The 21,792-nt window shown below is 38.6% G+C and overlaps 4 protein-coding genes across 14 annotated transcripts; 1 reads left to right on the top strand and 3 right to left on the bottom strand.

Annotated features, from left to right (window-relative positions):
* Window positions 1-539: 539 nt before the first annotated feature.
* On the top strand, window positions 540-5,514 carry LOC120001302 (hydroxyproline O-arabinosyltransferase PLENTY-like). The gene is made up of 9 exons (XM_038849555.1): window positions 540-690; window positions 1,077-1,668; window positions 2,620-2,687; window positions 2,777-2,978; window positions 3,224-3,321; window positions 3,416-3,485; window positions 3,565-3,636; window positions 3,977-4,090; window positions 5,149-5,514. Exons 2-9 carry the CDS (start codon window positions 1,252-1,254, stop codon window positions 5,218-5,220), a joined length of 1,113 nt encoding a protein of 370 aa, XP_038705483.1. The 5' UTR covers window positions 540-690; window positions 1,077-1,251; the 3' UTR covers window positions 5,221-5,514.
* A 102-nt stretch (window positions 5,515-5,616) lies between these two features.
* LOC120001300 (non-specific phospholipase C2) lies at window positions 5,617-8,554 on the bottom strand. Its single transcript, XM_038849554.1, has 4 exons — window positions 7,932-8,554; window positions 7,153-7,757; window positions 6,023-6,196; window positions 5,617-5,941 (listed from the first exon to the last, which is right to left on the bottom strand). Exons 1-4 carry the CDS (start codon window positions 8,375-8,377, stop codon window positions 5,643-5,645), a joined length of 1,524 nt encoding a protein of 507 aa, XP_038705482.1. The 5' UTR covers window positions 8,378-8,554; the 3' UTR covers window positions 5,617-5,642.
* A 693-nt stretch (window positions 8,555-9,247) lies between these two features.
* On the bottom strand, window positions 9,248-17,286 carry LOC120001299 (protein transport protein Sec24-like At3g07100). 3 transcript variants are annotated; one of them, XM_038849552.1, is made up of 14 exons: window positions 17,093-17,286; window positions 16,046-16,949; window positions 15,821-15,959; window positions 14,622-14,812; window positions 13,833-13,940; window positions 13,544-13,747; window positions 13,106-13,337; window positions 12,597-12,746; window positions 12,319-12,475; window positions 11,775-11,902; window positions 11,370-11,692; window positions 11,092-11,280; window positions 10,143-10,384; window positions 9,248-9,634 (listed from the first exon to the last, which is right to left on the bottom strand). In XM_038849552.1, the coding sequence occupies exons 2-13, from the start codon at window positions 16,892-16,894 to the stop codon at window positions 10,154-10,156; spliced, it is 2,901 nt and encodes a 966-aa protein (XP_038705480.1). In that variant the 5' UTR covers window positions 16,895-16,949; window positions 17,093-17,286; the 3' UTR covers window positions 9,248-9,634; window positions 10,143-10,153. The 3 variants fall into 3 exon arrangements, with proteins under 3 accessions (XP_038705480.1, XP_038705481.1, XP_038705479.1); XM_038849553.1 differs by having other exon boundaries at window positions 9,248-9,722; window positions 16,046-17,286; XM_038849551.1 differs by having other exon boundaries at window positions 16,046-17,286.
* Window positions 17,287-18,593: 1,307 nt separating this feature from the next.
* LOC120001541 lies at window positions 18,594-21,748 on the bottom strand. 9 transcript variants are annotated; one of them, XR_005468905.1, is made up of 6 exons: window positions 21,590-21,748; window positions 20,451-21,115; window positions 20,051-20,331; window positions 19,369-19,593; window positions 19,039-19,150; window positions 18,594-18,886 (listed from the first exon to the last, which is right to left on the bottom strand). XR_005468905.1 is itself a non-coding variant. In XM_038849923.1 (3 exons), exons 2-3 carry the CDS (start codon window positions 21,043-21,045, stop codon window positions 20,207-20,209), a joined length of 720 nt encoding a protein of 239 aa, XP_038705851.1. In that variant the 5' UTR covers window positions 21,046-21,115; window positions 21,590-21,748; the 3' UTR covers window positions 19,908-20,206. The 9 variants fall into 9 exon arrangements, 1 of the variants encoding a protein (XP_038705851.1); XR_005468903.1 differs by having other exon boundaries at window positions 18,971-19,593; XR_005468904.1 differs by having other exon boundaries at window positions 19,039-19,593.
* Window positions 21,749-21,792: the final 44 nt, after the last annotated feature.

The raw sequence follows: 21,792 nt of genomic DNA, 5'->3' as shown, positions 1-21,792 counted from the left end.
TGTGAAACCAATTATTATTTATGGAATTTTCTATTTATTAGTGTCACTAGTCATTTCTTGGTGCCAATAATCAATCGTTTCTTAGTGCCAACAAATGTCATGTGTGGAAGCAATTATTATTTATAGAATTGTCTATTTATCGGTGTCGATAATCATTTCTTGGTGCCAACAAACGTCATATGTGGAACCAATTATTATTTATAGAATTGTCTATTTGTCGGTTTCGATAATCATTTATTGGTGTCAATAATCAATCTTTTTTGGTGCCAACAAATGTTGTATTTGGATAGTCCTAGATTAGAATCCTGTCACCTGCTGGGCCTTTGAAAAATACTCGTTCGTTCGAAGGATAAGAAGGCTCAAGGAAATTGTAGAAGAAGGGGATGATGGAGAAGATCCCGTTTCTAAGATTCCAATAGTTGAATTAGAGAGAATTAAGCGGAATTTTACCACTTAAATTCTCGATAATTGTCGGGTTTTTTTTTTTCTGTAAAAATTAAAAACTACTTAACTCTATAAAAAAAATTAAATAAATAGGAAGAAAATTAAATAGATGAGCAGCGATCGCGTCAGTCAGCACCGACTGCAGCAATGGCACCTGCACTGCATCCGATTAAATATTTATTTTTTCACTCTAATATTCAAACCTGAATCTCCGTGTCTCATACTCTGCTTCTTCTTCTTCTTCAGGTAAAGCGATGCTTTTCTTTCTTTCTTTCTTTCTTTCTTTTTAAAGAAATTTATTTGATTATCCGTTGCTGTCTCTTAGATTCTCTGTCTGTATTCTATTGTTACCGTTTGACTTCACGGTATATCCCCACCTCTTACTGGAATCTTAGATCTGTGAATGCCGAACACCATTACTCTCCGATTCAAAGAATTTCATTTTTAATTTGTTTTTCTTTATTATTCGCTCCTATTACTGCCAAGTTTTGCAGATTTGTGAGTTTTTTTTTTTTTTTTTTTTTTTCTGTGATCTGGATTTCTTTTCTTTGATCTGGACGTGATAATTGTTTTCTTTATTAGAACAGCAGATACTATTCTTTAACGTTGACTTTGTGGAAGCTGTAATGCAGGTTCGTCGCTGCATTTTGTCTGGGTTTGCCTTTGCCTTAGTGTAAAGTTTGCTAGGATTCTGGATTGGGGATGTAGGGAGGATATGAGACTATTGGGATTCTGCTCAAATGCCTTAGGTTTGGTTAACCATTAAGGAGTTGATATTTGATTCTCTGTACTAGATCCTAACTGACGATGATTGGTAGGAAGAACATGGGGCGTGTTTCGCCCTTACTTTTGGCACTATTGGCAATTGGATTTTTCTTTGCAACCTATAATTTGTTAACTATGATAATACACAACAAGGCCTCCTATTTGGATGAAGGGAAGGTAGATGGACTGGACATGTTTGATCCCGTCACTCAGATGCCGGAGGATGTAAAAAAAGTGGGGAATTCGAATACGAGATATCATGTTGCTCTTACAGCCACTGGTGCTGCTTACAGCCAATGGCAATGTCGGATCATGTATTATTGGTATAAGAAGGTAAAAGACTTGCCTGGATCGGATATGGGGAAGTTTACACGGGTTTTGCATTCAGGAAAACCTGACCATTTGATGGAGGAGATACCAACCTTTGTTGTTGACCCGCTACCGGAGGGCCTTGATCGGGTAATACTTTCAATATTTCATCCACAGTTTTCTTTTCTTTCTTTTTAAGTGATTATATGTTTTCATCACGCGGAAGCTACCGCACTTACAAGAGTTTTTATGTCTTGTAGTTTTGGAATGAGATTCATCTTAAACACAAACTTAATTTATACATTTTTCCATAAGCTCATTTTGTACTGGAACATCCATGAATTCGAATCTTATGTTTATGATTCTACCTCATTATCTATGTTTACCAAAATTTTCTTTAATCTGATAGCGATTTTACTTGTCCAATCAGTTACGAATTTATCCCGTAATTGTGAATTTGGGCATATTTGATAAACCGAACTTATTCAGCTGAATGGGTGGGACATTCACTTGAAAAGCAATAATGTTCTTCAATTGGTATGGAAAAAAAGGAATGGAAATAAAATCAGTGTGGAAATCTCAGCTGCATATGAGCTGTGCATCTAAATTTTGCTGGTTTGAGTCATACTCGTGAATTGGAAAGACTCACATATTTTGATGGTTTTTACTATTGTTGCTTTTTTAGTAGATTCCACCAGGGTTTTGAAAACCAGACCGGACTGGCCGGTCGAACCTGACTGGGTACTTGTCCGGTCCGGTAAATTTGATAGAACCGGCCGGTCGAACCAGGTTTTGACTCCGGTTCATCATTTAAACCGTGAACCGAAGGGTTTTCCGGTTTAAGGATCGGTCCGGTTTTCAAAACCTTGGAATCCGCCACACATATACTCGTGAATTGGAAAGACTCACATATTTTTATGGTTTTTACTATTATTGCTTTTTTAGTAGAATCCACCACACATATGAGACAGGTCGTGCATATATCCATTGCCTCGTGTGCTTTTGTTTCTTTTGAAACCCATTAGTGCCCCTTGATTGGCACTTAATAAATTGCTGTTCTTTACTTACTCTATGTACTTGTTTCCTTCGTCTTCCATGCAGGGTTATATCGTCTTAAATAGGCCATGGGCTTTTGTGCAATGGCTGGAAAAAGCAACAATTGATGAAGAGTGAGTTTCCTAACGTAGAACCAATACTTCTTCTTCTCTTACACTTGATGAAATCCGAAAATTATGGTATTAACTATTAACTGATGCAGATACATTCTCATGGCAGAGCCGGATCACATATTTGCAAATCCTCTACCAAACTTAGCACATGGAAACCATCCAGCAGGTTTTCCGTTTTTCTATATTAAGCCAGCTGAAAATGAGAAAATAATTAGGAAGTATTATCCAGAGGAGAAGGGTCCTGTCAACAATGTTGATCCAATTGGTAATTCTCCTGTAATTATCAAAAAGGTAAACTTTCACTGCCATTATTGTTTATGGAACTTTATAGATGTATTGTGCATGAAAGGTATCTCTGCTAGAGTTGCATATATATGTGCATGCTACTGCTAGCATGCTTATGTTAATTGGGGTTGGGGTAGATACCTGGTCTTTGGGACTACTCTTTGTTTTTGGTTTTAGCAGTAATGTTCCATTCAAACAGTACTCTCTGATTAAAATGGCTGTTTTATTATTAGTATTATTGATTTTTTCAGTCCCTGCTGGAGGAAATTTCACCTACATGGGTGAATGTTTCTTTAAGAATGAAAGATGACCCTGAGACTGATAAGGCATTTGGTTGGGTGCTAGAAATGTGAGTAAATCTCGAGTGAGTTACATATAAGTTCATTATTTTTTTGTTTATGGTTTTAGTGTCTTATTTGTCGACATTTCTTTTTCAAAACAAGGTATGCATATGCTGTGGCTTCAGCATTGCACGGTGTGCGGCATATACTTCGAAAAGACTTTATGCTACAGGTTTCGTACTTGATAAAATATTGTTTTTCTATTGTTTTCATTAAAGAGACATAAACACTTATATGTGCCTTTGTTTCAGCCGCCGTGGGATTTGGAAGTGGGGAAGAGGTTTATCATCCATTACACTTATGGATGTGACTACAATTTAAAGGTCAAACTCTCTCTCTCTCTCGTTTTGTATTTTGATGTATCAACAGGTATTGGTTCAATATGTTTTTGCTGCTTTTATTTTCTATATTGACAAGCCTTGATCAGTGATAAGCTTACTCCATTGCAAATTGAGAATTATGGGTTCAAATAGTTGAAATAGTTTCTTGAATACTAAGGAGGCATATGTACTGGGTTGTCCTTTCTTTATCTTCCATTTTATTTATAAGTGCATGCGTCTTAGTGCCAGCACTTTTCTTACTCAGCCTGTTTTTGCTTGTAAACTGCAAACTCTGTATATCTGTCTCCATCCAACTTACTATTAGCCATTTGTAATCTTGCAGGGAGAACTGACATATGGAAAGATTGGAGAATGGCGTTTTGACAAGAGATCCTTTCTTAGTGGTCCTCCTCCAAGAAACCTCTCCTTGCCCCCTCCAGGTGTTCCTGAAAGTGTGGTATGTCTGTACTGAATCTATTTCTTAAAGATCTCAATTCTGAGTATCATAATTTGGATCAACCTGATGCATTCAGATTCACCTGTTTCTTGGGAACGTGATTTGAAGGAAATCTTTTCCTGCCATGTAAATTGAATCCATCCAAAGAATAATCATTTCGAGGATGTTAATGGAGAAAAATATATTTTTCGATTTAATGGGATCTATTATAGCTTCCCAAAAATAGTGGTTCCTTGGATATAGAATCACTTGAAATATACGATAAAACACACAGTAAATGACTTTGGAGATTTGGTTGAGAATTTTGGTAGCAAATTTATTGGGGACCCTCGTGGGTTGGGAGTTTTAAAATTTATACAATGAAATGGGAAGATTGGTACCCGTAACCTTTTAAATCAATTTAAGTGGCTTTGTTTGGGTACAGTGAAATGCTTCACACTAATCCTGAAATTTTAGTGCCAATATGGGGAAATCTTGAAATCATATTAGCCTGGTAGACTGGTAGTTGTCTATTAGAGCTGTGTTTAACAAGCCTGCAAATGGTTGACACGTGAGAGGTTACATTATGATAAAGGATTTTAGAGTTGTGTTAATAATCTCCCTCTAGATTTGGGAGCTGTGTTGACCTGATTTGGCTCACTCTAATAAATTGCTGAGAATCCTCATCGTGAAAAGTTGACATTCTGATCTCTTCTTATCATGATGCATGAAGTCAACTAGAATTGCACCATTTTTTGCGCTTTCATCACTTGCAATTTCAAGTCTGAAAAGTAGTGTTGCTGTACTTTCTCTTTTGGGAATACCCTCAAGACAGCTGTTGAACAGCAACTTATCTTGGATTTTGCTCTTATCTGGTTCATTGACTAAAGTTTTTGTGATCCATAAAATCATGAAAGCTTGTGTGTTCGACTGTAGATGCCATTATTCCCTTCATCAATTAACTACAGAAATATCTTGGATACTTAGGCATATTTGATTCAATTATGAAGTCCTCCAACCACCCCCCCTCCCTCCCTCGCTTCCTCTCATATTAGTTTCTCTACCTTGATTCTCTGCAGGTAAGACTTGTTAAGATGGTGAATGAGGCTACTTCTAACATTCCTGGATGGGAAACACCAGCGAGTGGCTGAGGTCAAACTTGATACCACTCTGGGCCTATAGCAAAAATTCACGGATACCAATTACACAGTAACAGGAGAGCCCTATGCATACAGCGAAAGGTGTTTTACCATTCCAATCACATTTCTTCTATAGATACCTGTTAGGGTGATCAGCCTCATATTTCAGACCTTTGTAATGAAACTCTTTCTACTGTAAGGCTGACTGCTTGCTTAGCAATTGAGAACAATGACATTAGTGTGACTAGACAGTTTTTGAAGTATCTTAGTACAAAATTCATGAGGTATAAAACCCAGTTTTGTTAATATTATTGAGATCACTTATTGTCCGAGGTTGTTGAAGTACTTTAATCGATACTGTAAAGGGAAAAAAAAAAAAAAAACCTTCATTGATTGGGTTCCTATTGCATTGCATGAGAAGACAAAGGGTTTGTTCATGGGTGTTTTGAGGTTCTTGTAGTAAGAGAGGGTCTCATTTGGACGATCTGCTCTTGATTAACTCCCATCTTCTTAGCATAAAGTCCTGACTCAAAGAATCTTGTAACTGCTTCATCCATGTATTCTTTCCCTTGCTTCACAGTCATATCCTTGCCTATTTTTTCAGGGTAACCTGTCAGCATATGATCTCCCTTGAGTACTGCTGCAAGCTGCATAAGCTCTTGCTGGAATTGGCTTAGCTTGGCGTCTTCATTTGACTCTCCGTCCCGGATCTTTACCGGCTCTGGCAGTTTCTCTGTTGAATAACCAGATGAAATTAACACTGGAGATCAAATAGAAAAGAGATTTTCTATAATGTTGAACAATGGTGACTGACCTGGGCAGTCAGTTCTGGGTTGGGTTCGAGATTGAACAATGGTTTCGAATGTGCCAGCCCATTCATCCCTCTTGGTAAGAAAGGAAGGTAGGTTGAAGATCTTCTTGACGGTTGCAGCAATGGAGGAGTGCTCGTACTCTGATGTTGGATATGGCCCTTTGGGTCCATGAACAACTACATGATCATGCCCACATAAAAATAAGAATTTCAAAACAAGGCCTCACTGTTACTAATACGTGACAAAGTAAGTGAAATACTAAACAAAAAAATAAAAATAAAAATAACAGAAATAAATGAAAAGCCTAGCACTTTGTGTTTCTTATGCGAAATTTCTTGGCAAAAGAAAAGAAAAAAGAAAAAAGAAAAGAAAAAGAATAACCACCCCCATGTGGCCACGTTATATTATATATATATGCAGTGATGTGAAAAGGCGAAAAGAGTGTAGAAGGCCCACAGCCCACTTTAGGCACTAGATAACACAAACCAAACCCATCAAAAATTCAATGATTAAGCCTTAAGGCCCAAGATAAGGTTTCAACCAGGACTTGATAGTTGATAGTGATAGTTTTGGCTCAACGGGGGCCCACTCCAACGACTATCACAGTTTTGCTTGCTCAAACAAGTTTTGGCCCAATTAACTTCAATTCTTCCATTAATAATTAAATAATATAATACTAATAAGGATTAATTAGAGTTTTTTTTTTTTGGCTAGTCTTTTCAATTAGAGTTGCTAATCTCGGAAATCTTGATTGATACCAATTACCAAGTGTCTATTCTTAGTTTTGTCTATTAATTAATTTTATACAGATTAAAGCTTCAAGTAAATTTTATTTTTCAAACAAAAATAAAATTTTACTTTACTAAAAATAATATAATTTTGCTTCTTAATGTAAACCTTCTAAAAAAATTTCCCTAATAAGAGATTCTAGTTTTATTTTTTATCTTAATTTTAAATAAATATGCTTAACCTCACTAATACTATAGTTTGAATCTAAATGCTACAAAATAATCTAAATAATAAATAGGATTGACAGTAGATTGAGTTAGATATGTGTTCAAAATTTTATTATTATTCTGCGGTATTTAAAAAAAATCTAAATAGTAAATACTATATTTTTGAAATTACTTACCGGTGCCCTTCTCAATCCAAGGCGAGACCGCGATCGTGGGAACCCGAACCCCCAATCGATCAAACCGAAATAAAAACGGTTCGGGCCCCACAATTCCATCCGGGCTAGGGACCCCACTCGCCGGCGTAGCCACATGATCATAGAACCCACCGTGCTCATCATAAGTGATGATCAACAGAGTCTGGTTCCACTGCGGACTAGCTCTAACCGTCTCGTACACCTCCTTCACCAACAACTGCCCTTGATACACATCGTGCGACGGATGATCGTCGTTCGCCGGCGCCGTCTTCATGTCCAGGTACCGCTGCTCGACGACCGTGTACGCCGGGAGCTTCCCGTCCTGCGCATCCTTCTTGAATGAATTGTAGGGATGGAACTTGGATATGTACTTGAGTTTTCTCAAATTGGAGTAAAATAGCGTGGCCGGAATGTTCTGGAAGTAGATTCCGAAGGACAATCCGGCGTCGTAGACGCTGTCGAAGATTGTTCTTTGAGGAAAGCCTTTTATGAGGTCGGTGGCGACGTTGCTTGTCGCTCCGTGGGAGGTACCTGAGTGGACGTAAAGCCTGTTTGGCTGCGTAGATGCCGGAACCGACGCAAACCATCTGCGAAAGAATGAAAGTTGAGTCTCTTCATATATTTGCACTAAAAGGACTATATTTTAACGAATTTGTAATTAAACCCTCTCAATTTTGGTCTGGTTGCATTAATACTCCTATCTGGTAATCATGAGGACAGCAACAGAATTGTATGAATTTAAAGCATTCCACTCTGGGTACCTATCAAAGACAGCAAATTCTGTAGCAAGAGCTTTGTAGACAGGGACCTTATCAGGGTTGAATCCATTCATGACATCTCTGGACATATTCATTGAGGAATCCATGGAGTAGGCCTGTTGAGCGAATCCGTTCATAAGAGGCTGCTTGGAGGAGTCATTGGAACCAAAAATCTGTTCTCTGATGGCCTGAAAGGAGTGACCAGGATCTGGATCCACATACTCAGATGTGTTGTTGAAATAAATCTTGGGTGAGGTTCCATTGGTGGTGGATAATTGGTTCCACTCAGACCCATCAACACCATTGATTTCTGGATTGAGTTTCTTCATCCATCCAAGCATGTGATCGAATGAACGATTTTCCATCACCAGAACAACAACTGTAGTGATTGGACCTGCATAACAACTACTGGTGAAGATAAGGAGGAGAGGGAGGAAGATGAGTGACATTTAGTGTAATTGGATGGTGAAGAGTGAAGACAGATTGATAATTTCCAAGTGGGAAACAGAGCCCCCGTGAGGGTGTGCTCTTCTGTGGGCTCTTTTCAAGGCGGAGTTTGGGTGTTAAATTCTAGAAGTCTTGAGTCTCTCAGATAGGGCATTGTATGGAACAGTATAATCTGAATTTGGAATCCCAAATCCCAATATAGTGCCACCTAATTAAGCTCTTCATTACCAACATCATCATATTTAATATTTAATATTTAATGCTCCAGAGAATAACATAATTCAACTCCAATACAGATTTTTTTTTTTAATGTGGGATGGAATTTAGTTAAGGATTCTGGAAACGTAGAAACAATATAAACATATTAGCCACGAGATCATCGATGGGGCGTCAAAACTCATCTGCTCGTTTTATTCATTGTAATTTAATTAATTATAGAACCTTGATGAACATGAACAACAACAAGAACAAGATCACCGAGGCAATATAGCAACAGCTAGTAATTACATAACCATTAAACAAACCCATAACATATAATTAATCAATGAAAAAGAGAGCCGGATCCTCCCTGGAGGCCACGGAACATCTAACGGTGACCTCGAGATCGACTTCAAAAGATGATCCATACAACTCTCAACCCTCTTTCACATTCGTCTCTAATGGGATTCAGCAAGAACAAATTCTTGATTTCAGATTAAGTAACAACATGAAATCCATTCCAATGAAAACGACGTCGTCATGGAAAAATACCTACTAAAGCTAACGGTAACACTACCAATAATTATGCCCAAGGTATATTATTCTCTTTGAAGAAGATTCCAAGTGAAAATTTCACAATGTCTTTCAAAATGCCACGAAAATAGAAAAGAGTATTCTGTGAATCAATATGAAGTTATTCCTAGTTATTAACAATATCCAATAGTATTGTGAGCACAAACAATGAATGGCCAGAAGGTTTGAATCTGTAACCAAAAAAAGGGGGAAAATACAACACAAGTAGCAAGATCATTAGCAATAATTATATGCTTCCCCAAACAAAAATTTGGTCTGGACTAAATTTCCAATTTGACAGCCGCACGGTATATTAAACAACTAGAATTACATCTCTTTCTATAAGGAATCACGTGAGAGAATGAACGACCAATTCTATCAACGGTAAAAAAGATGATTTGGCGGTGAATTCAGCCTCTTCTATGATGCTGACCATAACATTTGACACGCCAACTGATGGGAATCAAACCATGCCAGCACCAGAACTCCTGCACCATTGAGCATAATAAACCCATAACTTCAGACTGTTGCGAAAACCAAACCACACCATTGCATACATCATGCTTGTCCCTGATCCCGCTCAAGGCGGAAGGCTTGTGCATGAGTTATTTGTCTTTAGAAAATCAAACACACGAGAAGCAAATATGGTTTCAGATTGCTTCCGCTAATATCTCAAAGAGGATCGTGTTAGAGTCTCATCCACTAGTTGCACTTTCGGTTTTGAAATCCACTAGTTGCATTTTAATTATTGTTCCCGTTTATTTCTGTCTTGTCTTTGTGAAGTTCAATTCAAAATCAAATGTGCAGCCGATGGGCACAACAGATATAATTGGAAAACCTTGTGCATGAAATTTTTACATTAAAAGAAAAACTCAACGTCTAATTCTAAACAAAAATCCTCCAAACCTAAACTAACTACCAAAAATATACTTTTTTCTTTGGAGAAATTGGGGCAACCTTTAAACAAGCAATGTAAACAAATATCAAAATCATCACCTGTGTGATCACTAGGTTTGCTGGACTTGTCGATGAATTTGCAGAATCCAATCTGGATAACCATTGGTACCCCCAATCTGGTCTTCAACAAGGTTCCTAAGAAGAAGTAGCCCTTCTCTGGGCTGTTCGCCTTGTCTTACAAGATGACAGAGTTGATAATATGAAGGGTCACTCTCTCTTAGTTTTCTAAGTATCCCAAACAGCTTTCTTGACATTTCAGTATCATGCTCGGTGACGGTAACCTGATTCTTAGTAAAAAAAGGTTATTCAGCATCAGGCAGCAGGCGCCAATGACCACCTCATTAGGAGCAGCGTTAAACAAAAATTTAGAAGTACATGTATAAAAGAATTAAGGAAGGTGAATGAATGATTTAGAGACTCCAACAAATTGCAGGTTTTACCCATCACAAGAAATAAACTGATCATTTCCAATCACACCCATAGGCCTATCGGAAGGAGCAAAGGGGTGAAAAAGATGTCCATTCATCAAGGCATTTGTTGGGATGGACTGGAAGAAAACAGATAGAAGAACCCCCCCCCCCCCCCCACCCCCGCAGACATTTCTATTAAATAAATATCTTTTGCGAGCAGTTTCCTTTTTTCGGGGGGTAAGAATTGGCAGTACATTGATGGCAAAGCCTCAGCTTATAGCTATCTTACAATGGCCTTAAATAAGCATATGATGAAAAGCCTCTCACAGTCTCACTCCTATTACACCCATTTACTTTTCACGAAGCAACATTGAGGGAAATAGATAAAACCAAATAAAAAAAACAATAAAACAGAACTAATGCATTCTTGGTGTCACACCCTACCAACTTTTGAAGAGTAAAACCTGTATCAATGACCTCTTCAGAGAACCCGGAAATGATCACAAAAGGAAACAAAATTAAAGCAAATAATAACATGCATGCCATTTAAGGATGAACTTGATGGTACCAGAACATACCCTAGATAGCTCAGCAGCAAAGTCTGAACCAAGTAGACTCATGGCTATATCAGGAGAGAGCATTCTACCAAACCATATAATGAAGTGAAAACCGTCATCAGACATATAAAGACCTCGCGAGTCCAAGCTCTCTGCAGTCAGTGGTAACCTCTTCATACTGCGTATAAATTGATCAACTGGAGCAGATGGCTGCAAATATGGGATAAACGTGCTCAGTTTAAGTTCTATAATAAAGCATCTGCAGTATAACAGAATTTTAAAATGTTGCAAAACTGTACATTTAAAAGAAATTCATCCACTCGAATCAAGCTGGGATATAAAAGCTTCAACAACTTTTTAACAGGTAATGACATCATTGTGTAGCCTGCTGCACAGCGTTCATCAAGCAGAACATCCGAATGCCCTCCGCGGAGAGGAGTTGATTTACAAAGTGCCATTCCATACAAAGCCAAGAACTTAAGAGATTCTGGATATATCATCCTAGCTCCCAATCGGTGCTGCACGGCATATAGATTTCGGTATTCTTTGAGAGCTTTGACAATCCTTAGCTGGACAGAGCTTCGCGCATCTTCCAACTTAGTTGACAAACTCTTCTCAATTGCTGCAATGCGTTATATTTTAATTTAAAAAGATCCTCAAATCAATAAAAATAAACCACTAGAAGAGAAATCCAGTTAACTCACCTAGCCTAGAAAATAAAGAAATGATGGCACCCGTGTCAGCCTGGCGGTACATCTCCCCCAGATCTGAAACCACTGGAACTGCTGCTGTATGTACCCTGATACGCCTTTCTCCGCAAGATGCAGTGTATCTTCTCGTTGTTAAGAAACTCCAATTAGTCAATTACACATTCTTTTCATACAAGTTCAATCTAATACAATATTAATCAGTTGAGAAACAAAGCAAAGGTAAAAACTATGAAAATATCGGGAACTGTTCCCTATAAATTTGGGATAAAAAAAACCATAGCCCCCCAATGTCAAACAAATGATTCTGTCCATCCAAAACCTTTTAAAATAATTTAGTAATTCATCTCTGACCATAAATCGATCACAGACGACCATTTTGTCCTGCCATGCTTTAAGGGGAAAGGAGGGACATGCGGATTTTTTCAAGTCATTTAGTCCAATTTTTGTTAGAATCAATTTCATCCAAAAGAATGAAAAACACAATATATGCAAATATGATTAGCTCACTTGCAGCAATTGATGTCCACCAAAAGGATACAATAAGGCAACTTGGAAATATACAGTCGGAGTTGTTAGCAATGTCTCTTCAAGAGATAATTGCATAGCATATGCTTTATCACAATCAATGGCTGGAAGAGCTAATAGATCAGTCGACCTTAGCATAAAGTTCCCATGATAAGATGTAAATCGAACCCCTGAAACAATTGAATGGGAAAGAGTTGCCTTTTATGCTATTCAGCTAATTTGCAAGTCTCATTTTTGAATCTTCAACAATAATGGTGTTATAAAGCATTCGTGATTGCCATTTGAATATACCTTTCCCACATCTTATGCGCATAACAGCTTCCCAGGCAGTTTCCCTGGTAAGATCTCTTGCTAACTCATGTCTTAATTTTTCTCCATGAATGGTTGCCTGGAAACTGGGATAGTAGCACACTTGACCTCCAGTATATTTTGCCAGAGTTCCTACATAAATGGATAGGGATGAGACGAGTCCAATCATTGATGCATCAGACGTCCATTGCATTTCAAAATGCAAGACATCATTTTATTTCCTTCCAAAGGCAACAGAGATGGAAAGAAAGTCAGAAGTATTGTCAAAAGTAAAGAAATCATTGTGGAATAAAATAGTACAGGAAAAGTCATTTTAGCATCATATGAGGAAAACCTATTATGATATCGCATCATAGACCATTTTTTTGTAGCAAAAAAAAAAACCAAGGACGAAGGAAATTTTTTTTGGAAATGGTAGCATGTTAAACATAAAGGAGATGATCAAGATATTGTCCCCTCAAAGGAAAGCACGTTCACGTGAAAACGAGTACCTAACGAGGCGATATCTGTATATTTGTCACTAAACGCATAGATATTCACAGCAATCTGGAACTTTGTAAAATCAGCAGCCATTTGCTTGTAGAACGGATCTTCTGGTATTCTTAGCATATGTTCTTTGTCAGTTCCATAAACACGAGGATCATCACCTCGCAACTTTAAACGACCAACACCAAGGGATGGCAGAGAGTTCTGAAACACCAACAGTTTTCCGCCTAGTTTTCTCTGCATAAATCAGACCCGGGGGGGGGGGGGGGGGGTTAATGCAGGGTGAATGGACAACCACAATTTTTTAATAGCAAGAATAAAAACATTACCACCACCAAAAAGGGGGGCAAAAGATTAGCAAGATAGTAAGAAATATGCCATCAAAAAGTTAAGTGGGGGTGGGGAGGTGGGGGCAGGAGGACAAGCTGGTGATACTGACACACCATAACCATGAATGCAGCTTTAAGAGCCGGACCAAATGCAGATTCTAGATTCACATTGTCCTGAAACATGGAGGGCAAACTATCTAGGAATGACTCCACCACAGTCCTTGATTCAGACAAGTTCACAAGAAGGTCATCAGGAAGCGGAACAAAGATATCTTCTAGATCGGAAACCACCATCATTTGAGGCTGCGTCAATGAAGACTGCACCGTAAAAATCCACAAGTTATTCAGGAATAACGATGAATTACATCAAACACAAGGTTCCAAAATGATGAGCTTAGTATGCCTTCATATTATAAAAATGGATGGTGCTGTCATAAGTGAGAAACCCGATCTGCGTTCTCGGGAAGCCAGGCAGTTGGTCCAAACATGACTTAATAGTTCGTGCCACAACCTGTATACAGAGTCCAAAAGCCAACATGAGTTCTAGATATGCACGGACTAGAATGTGCACAGCCAAAGTGCATGCTTGAACACAACTATGCACGTGCATAGCCCCATTTGGTCAAATACACACAAAGAGGGATGCAATTATTATACAGGGTAATATGTAAATAACACATAAAACAGAAAGGGAAATCTATTAATCGATGAGTAGAAATCTTCAAAAGAACTATGAAAAAAAAAATCACAACCAAAAAAGAGATTTTTACAATAAGAGAACTTATTAATAGCTTCGATATGTGAAACATCATTTTCTCCATACTTTGATGGGCAAGAATCAGATCTAAAACAACACCCTAAACTGGTCGACCAGTCTACTTACAAAATCTAGTCCATCCAAATAATTGAAGCAAAATAATAAGCCCTGTAAAAAGGATGTGACAAGAAAAGGTGTCTCAATAACCAATTTCTGCAGTTCTAAGTCAGTGTGGGCTCTTCAAGCAGATTAAGAAATAAGCTGCATGCCATATCCGGGTATTAATTTATTTCACATGAATACGGCAAACATATTTTAGTCATTCCAGAATATATATGCTATTATTTAACATAAATTTCCAATTATTACACTCAAATATATACATAAGAGACATCACAAAAAGGGGGCATAACCTACTTGGTTATAAGTGCTTACCTCAACCATACCACTTCTAACAGCAGATATTGAAACATCAATGAGGAAAAAATATAGTGGCGGCATAGGGGGCCGCACCATATATTCAGTTGGAGCGACAAATTCTACACTACCCTTTGTAAGCTCAGGTCGCTGATCCAAATCTGTTCTTCTGCCGGTTGCATCTAAATGGGCAAAATAATCGGCAGGAACTAAACATAAAAGTTGAAACATATCAGCAACTAGACCATCAAAAACAATGTCATAACCAAAACATTAAATAAGTTGAAACACACCACAATCAAAATCAAACAGAGCATCGGCAATGGAGAATCTTTACCAGGACCACAAGTGGAGCTAGTAACTTTGACTAAGAAGGGAGTTCTTTTATTTATCCAACTACACAAGCAATTTGGAACATTTTGGCATAGCTAATTTGAAATATGAATATCAACCCACAATAACACTAGTTGTGTATTGTGAAAATAACCAAGATGCCACCTCCTAAACCGCTCTTGCACTCATTCCACCTCATCAGTTCTGCTTTTCCTAACTGAAGCCATCTACACCAAAAATTTCTATCATTAGCTAATGGACCTGTTCCAATATATTGGTACTCCTTTTATTAATGATGAATATGAAAAAAAAATCTATGCGAAAAAAAAAAAATACCAACCACATGAATAGTAAAAGAATATATATAAGAGAACTTTCCAGGAGATCACAAAGCTATTGGTGAAAAAATGAGCCAAAACCCAATCTACACAGTGCTTGCGAGTTGTGCAAAAAACTCCCAACTCCACATAAAGGAGATTCACAATAGCTTGACAACCAATGCAATTTTACATAGCAATTAACCACATCTTAGGAATAGCAATAGAACTGCTCTGGCTTCTCGAATTAGGCCATTGATTACCAGCACCTCCAAAAGGTAAGAAAAAGAAAATTTGCTAGGGAGCTCAGCAAATAATAACCATCAAAGCCTCAATCAGAAAAACTTTGCACAAGCACTCAATCAATAGCATTGAACTTGTTGGTTCATTTCAAGGATAAATTTGAGCCCCATCACCAAAAAGAATTAACCATTCAAGAAAACTTTGAGCAGACATTAGTTTGATTGCAGAGACTGTTATGCACCAGGCAACTCATGTTTTGGTGGTATCTGTAAATTGCAAGTAGCATATTCCATACTTGAATATAGGAGGCCAGTTAAGATTTACCATCATTGTTTAGAGTACAGATGTTGCAACGCCATTTTCTTCCTGAATCCGCAAATGTCACATAAGGATTCACATATGTTCTACATCTTCTACACCGAATAATACCAGTCGAGGCAAAGTTAAGTATGGGAACTTCTTCCTGAAGGCACAGTTGACCAGATTAACGGGTCTTCAAAAGAGCAATAATCAATTTAAGACTAATGTGAAGTGCAAGAAGATACTAACCCCCACTGGAGCTTCCGCAAGAGGGCAAACAACTGCTCCTAGAGGCAATTGCCACCTTGAAACCAAAGACTGTGAATTCGGCATGGCACTCGTAGTAAGTCGTACATATCTAGAATTACAATTGCCAGGGAACATCTCAGCAAATGCCTGTGGCTCCACATCACCCTCCAAAGGCCTAGGCAATGCTTTAGGATCAAGCCCTGGGTCAATTGTTCCCGGAACAGAACCACCAAGTGAGAGGGAGCTGAAATCTTCCGCCAATCCTTGGGCAGAACCTCCAGGAGGCAAAGTGCCTGGATGTTGCATATGGCCCATTGGGCCCCCCAATGGCGGAGGTGGCATATAACCACCTTGGCGAGCAGTGAAAGTGGAAGCAGTTGCCGGGGGTGGCATAGGCGCATAACTCCCTGGCTGCTGAGTAAGAAAAGGGGACCGCACGGGTGGAGCCTGAGAAGCTACATTAGACTGGCCGCCTGCATATCCAGGCAAAGGCTGCTCTGGACCAACTCGAGGAGGAGGAGGAATGCTCGCACTCGACAACGCAGGATTTGCTGATGGACGAGGGAATCCCATAGGAACCGAGGGCATCTGCTGCGGAGGCGGACGGAAATAGGTGGGAGGAAGGGCAGCAGGCGGCGGCGGGGGAGGTTGCTGTTGAATTGGCGGTTGCCCCACCGGTGAAGGGAAACGCTGGAAAGGTCCAGACGCCGGCGGAGGAAAAAACGGTCTGATTGTAGGAGGAACCTCAGATCCAATTGACGGTGCCGTCATAGTCGGAGGTGCGGCAGCGAAAGGCGTCGAGGGAGGCCTCGTAGGGAAATTCGGACGACCAGGATTTTGAGTTCCCATGCCAAGAATCTACTCTCTCTTCTCTAACACCTATAAATCTCCAATCACTCAAAACCTAACCCCAATCACAAATCAATAGGAATCAAGAAAAATCACCAGATCGATCACGATCTATAACGTCGATATCAACGTGTCAAAGTAAGAAGTAGAAGAATCGAATTTCGTCAGCGATCAGAATCGATGTATTGAACCGGTTACCTGTGACATGGTTTGCAGAAACTGCCTCTACAGTCCCTCAAGACTTCACATCAATGATTCGTCATCCTGAGAGACGGAAGAGGAAGAAAGAAGAGACAGACGGACTGAGGCAGCTGTTAAGGGGGAAAGGTAAAAGGTTGACAGACGTACGCAGTTATCAGTCGGTTCCAAGTTTCCTTCACAACGCCAATGACACTGTGGCAGTGGAACCGCGCCCGAGCCTATCAAATACGAAATATAAAAAATCACGTCTACACTTACAATTTTAAAGAAAGTAATAGATACATATAATATATAATTTATTTAACACCTATTTATTGCGAATCTAAAAAAACGTCCCGACCAAAATAAATAAATAATTAATAATCTTTTTGCAATATTTGATTTGATTTGATTTTTACATTTTGAGTGTGGTTGGATTTTGTATTCTGGCATTTGCGGACGAAGCTAGACTATGGCTTGGGGGGTCAATTGACCCCCCATTGGAAAAGGAAAAAAAAAAAAAAAAAAAATATATATATATATATATATATATAGTCTAAATATGATTATTGTGACTAATATGGGTTTTTAGAGTTGATGAATTTATGTGTTTCAATAAAAGCTCAAGTGAATAAGTTGAATAAGTTATGAATTCGTGTGTTTAAAAATATGGGCCTTAATTAGGTCAAGTAGAAGTCATAAGTCCAACTAAAATGTTTAACTACGAACCTAATTGAAGTTATCATATACATCTACAATATCTAACACGGAGAAGCAAAAGTAAAGTTGGAAAAAACCCAGTCAAGACTCCATAGACGTGCAGACAAGAACACCACTCACCAAGGCGAATTGAGAAGACGAGAACACAACTACACAGTCTACACAAGTGATGAGTGAGTCGCATGTGCCAACTAGCCTTGTAAAGTAGGAATCACTCTATTGATAATGAAACTATCATTCAACGGTTTCAGACAATGAGACCACGTCGAGTGTAACTGTAGCCAGGTATACTTTTTTTCAATTTTTATTTCAATTATGATTGACTAGATAGGTTACATATCTATTTTAATCCTAGTTTGATCTCCTCAAATGCAGGGCTAAGTACCTAAGGCATAGGTGGAGGCATGGAGCTTACTACTTGTAGGCTTGTAACAAAAGGTAATCTTAGTTTGATCTCCGTATATGTTTGAATTTTGATTAGTTTGGTTAATTGGTTTTGATACTTATTGATTGTTGAAGAATTATTAAGTTTAATTTTCTTTTGACCCTGCTACAAAAATTTTCTGGCTTCGTCCCTGCAGTGGCATTGCAGGCTTGATCATTAATTAGTTTGGGGAACTAAATGGGTTATTGAACTTTTAAAGAAGATTAAAATAATTAAGAATGAAGGTTCTCTTAACAATTCTCAAACCTTTGTTCAGTGTAAGAGAACCTAATACACATTGCAAATTTTGTTCTAACTTTTAACAAATAACAGTTATTTCAGTCAGGCTAATTGAATCATCATAGACTGGTGGTTCATGGCGTAGAACAGAATATTTAAAGAAGCAAAATATGTACTATGTCAATCTGCCCTGAAACAAAAGGACAGGGGGGATCATTCAATCCAACATCTCCTCAATTGCCTAGCTATATGAAAGGGAAACCAAAAAAACATATAAGAAAAAAATGGCAGCTGCAGCTTGCAAGTGCAGAGTTAGAGAACTGGGGCATGTCAAGGAGCTAAGCAGGCCATAGGAAACACCCACACTAGTTAACAGCAAAGGCAGAGGCAGACTTCAAAAAGGGATCCAATAGCAAGCATGCAAGAACCTGTAAGCAAATTAACAAGAAGAATGATAAGGGAAAAAGGTCCGGTTCATTAGTAGCAGAATCATATTCGTATACAGAGCCTACAACGGGCATTCAGGGACTGGACATGCAGCAAGTAACAGCAAAGAACAAATAAGACTGCGCGTCATAACCTAATCCGGGTCAGTGTAATGGTGTTGTTATTAGTCAGGGCGGAGGAATTAGAACAGTTAAATCAAACAAAAACTGAATCGTAGCATGACTTCCATGTTTTCCTGCGGCATCCTGCGACATGAAAAACCAAGATCATTATGCCTTTTAAAAGGGGTTATTTCAACCGCTCCAATTGAAATCAACTAGCATAGAATGAGGAGTTTCAGCAAGATCAACAAGTGAGACCAAGAATGAACGCAAACAAAGGCATCCCAAAGAAAAAGAAACAGGGAGATATAAAATAGCATACAACAGGGATCAGGGAAAAAAATATCACATCCAGAATTTACCTTAAGTTATATGCAAGATTGCCACAATACCTAGAAATCAATACTTAGTGGAGGACCAATGGAGGAGTGTGCATCTGCTTCTTTTCCAGAGAAATACTGTTATTTCTTTCCAATCAGATTATCAGCAAATGAATGCAGGATACTCTGAACGCTATCTTATTGTGTCATCCATGCCAAGCCAGCCTCAGGTCGAGCAATTTTGAAGCTATGTTTTCACCTACAACCCTGATGATACCCAACTTACATTACACACACCATAGAAGTTATAGTGACAATAGAGAGTAAAGAAAAGCTTTTGTAGTTCCAAATAAAATAACCTGAAGCTGAGACAAAAAACCAAAACGAAGACCCTGCTAATTACATATCTCCCAAAAGAAAAGTATAGGTCAACAAGCCTTCAACTAATGGGATATCTCCCGAATAGCACAACATCAATCACCAACTTTCTTGATTAAAACAACACACTCGAGAATAATGAATGCAGCACATTAAGTCCAGGTCAAACCTGAATCAAATTTAATCGGCACAAAGAGCCAAAGAGAAATAGAGATTAATCTTTCTATTATATCTACATCACTCAAGTACGGACAAACGTGCCTAATGCTAATATTCAGTACTCTAACCTAGGTATTTACAATATATGCATACTACAAAGAAGGCCAATAAGTCTCAGATATCTCACATTTTCCAAAGACACCAGAATAGCTTCTACACAGAGAGCAAGCTCCAGGCAATTCAATCAAGAGAAATTAACAAATAATACTGGTTTAGGACGAGTTTCAGCAATTTTCCGCATGGGACGAAACATGGCAGCTCATTAATGATCCCTGGTGTATTTTCAAGCTTTCTGCAATTTCCAATATTTCCATTTCACATAGCTTAGCCAGCTGAAATTGGGCAAAGGTTGCCCAGCCTGTAACCTGACCAAAGTGCTTCGGTATGGTATTAGAAAATTGTTAAGACCTACAAAACATGAAAACACCAAATAGAAAGCTTATCATCTTCATCATTACAAAAGACAAACCATTGACATTTATCTTCTTTATTTACTAACTACTTCTCATTATTATGTGACAATGTACCTGTTATGCACATGGTCTTGTAAAGTTGAGCAATGTGAGGATCTCCCTTTACACTACCATGTTGTCTCTCCAAGCACTCTAGAAATGCAAAGTCAGCTTCCAGCAGCTTGGCCTGATCATGAGTGTCATAACCAACATCATGGCAATAGCAGCAAAAATCCAACCAGTCAACAGGTCGCTTGTCCCAAAGAAGAGACCCACCATCTTTCCCACTGGACCAATTAGGACCACAGTAATGGCCATATCGTGGAAACAGCTGAGATAGGAAGGCTCTTGGACCTGTATGCCATGGAACCTTCGGCACATAGGGTCTAAAGGGTAAACGGGTAATCCCAGCATTACTCTCAATAACCCTGCGTGGCCGTGCATGCTTTTTTAACCTTCTATTTATGGTGGAAGGTCCCTGAATTTTTTCTCCAGTATTCATAGCCCAAGGAACAACTGAAAGTAGGGACCAAACCCATATCTTGATATTAAAGGCAGTGTTTGGCTTTGATTGTTCTAGGATAATAATTTTAGATTCAGGGATTGTCTGCAAATCTCTTTTTGAATGCTTATGAAACAATGAGAGATTGTTCACAAACCCAAAATTCATAGTTGAGGAATTCAAGAGTTCACCCTGCCACACAAATAACCCACCATAGCATCACAAACTTTTTAGCAACCTGCAATATTAAGTCAGCAGCATGAGAGAAAGTGGATCTTAAACTACAATCTAGGAAAAAGAAAAAGAAAGACCACCGTGTGAATAAGAAAAAAAATAAAAATAAAAGAATGTGATGAATATGAGAGAAATTAATTAAAGAACTAAACAGGAAGACATTGTCATCAAAAGCACCGTGCGAATTTCAAAGCCAGCCAGCATCAGAACTGAAAACCCAAGTCCAGGTGACAGAGAAATCAGTGGTTATTTGCCGCTGAAACAAAAAAAAATTGCGAAAAAGGACCGAACAATGAGTTCCAATCGCTCGATTCAAGGAACCCAAATATCAGAGAGCTCGAGCTTCGTGACGGCTCTAAATTGCACTAAACTACATGCACGAATTTGTCAGTTTCTCCGATTAACGGACAAACGTCGACGATCAGCCATAGACAGAAATAGCAAACATGTAAAGGGAACAAAAGATGCAGTAACTCACGGAATTTCCAGAAGTTGTTGACGAATACGAAAGAGAAGATGCACCAACTGCTTTTCACAAAAGAAATCTGATCGACGAGAATTTGTCTCTAAAGAACAGAAAATAAATGCTGGATGTGTGCGCGCGGAGGAATTCCACCCGTGTATCTCTACGACTACATGCTGCGGGAGGCGCCGGCGGAAATCCAACTTTTTATCGAGGGC

The sequence above is a fragment of the Tripterygium wilfordii genome, chromosome 7 (genome assembly GCF_013401445.1).
Source record: "Tripterygium wilfordii isolate XIE 37 chromosome 7, ASM1340144v1, whole genome shotgun sequence".
Lineage (NCBI taxonomy): Eukaryota > Viridiplantae > Streptophyta > Magnoliopsida > Celastrales > Celastraceae > Tripterygium > Tripterygium wilfordii.
The sequence above is the reverse complement of the archived record's forward strand: the minus strand, read 5'-3'. Positions and strand labels throughout refer to the sequence as shown.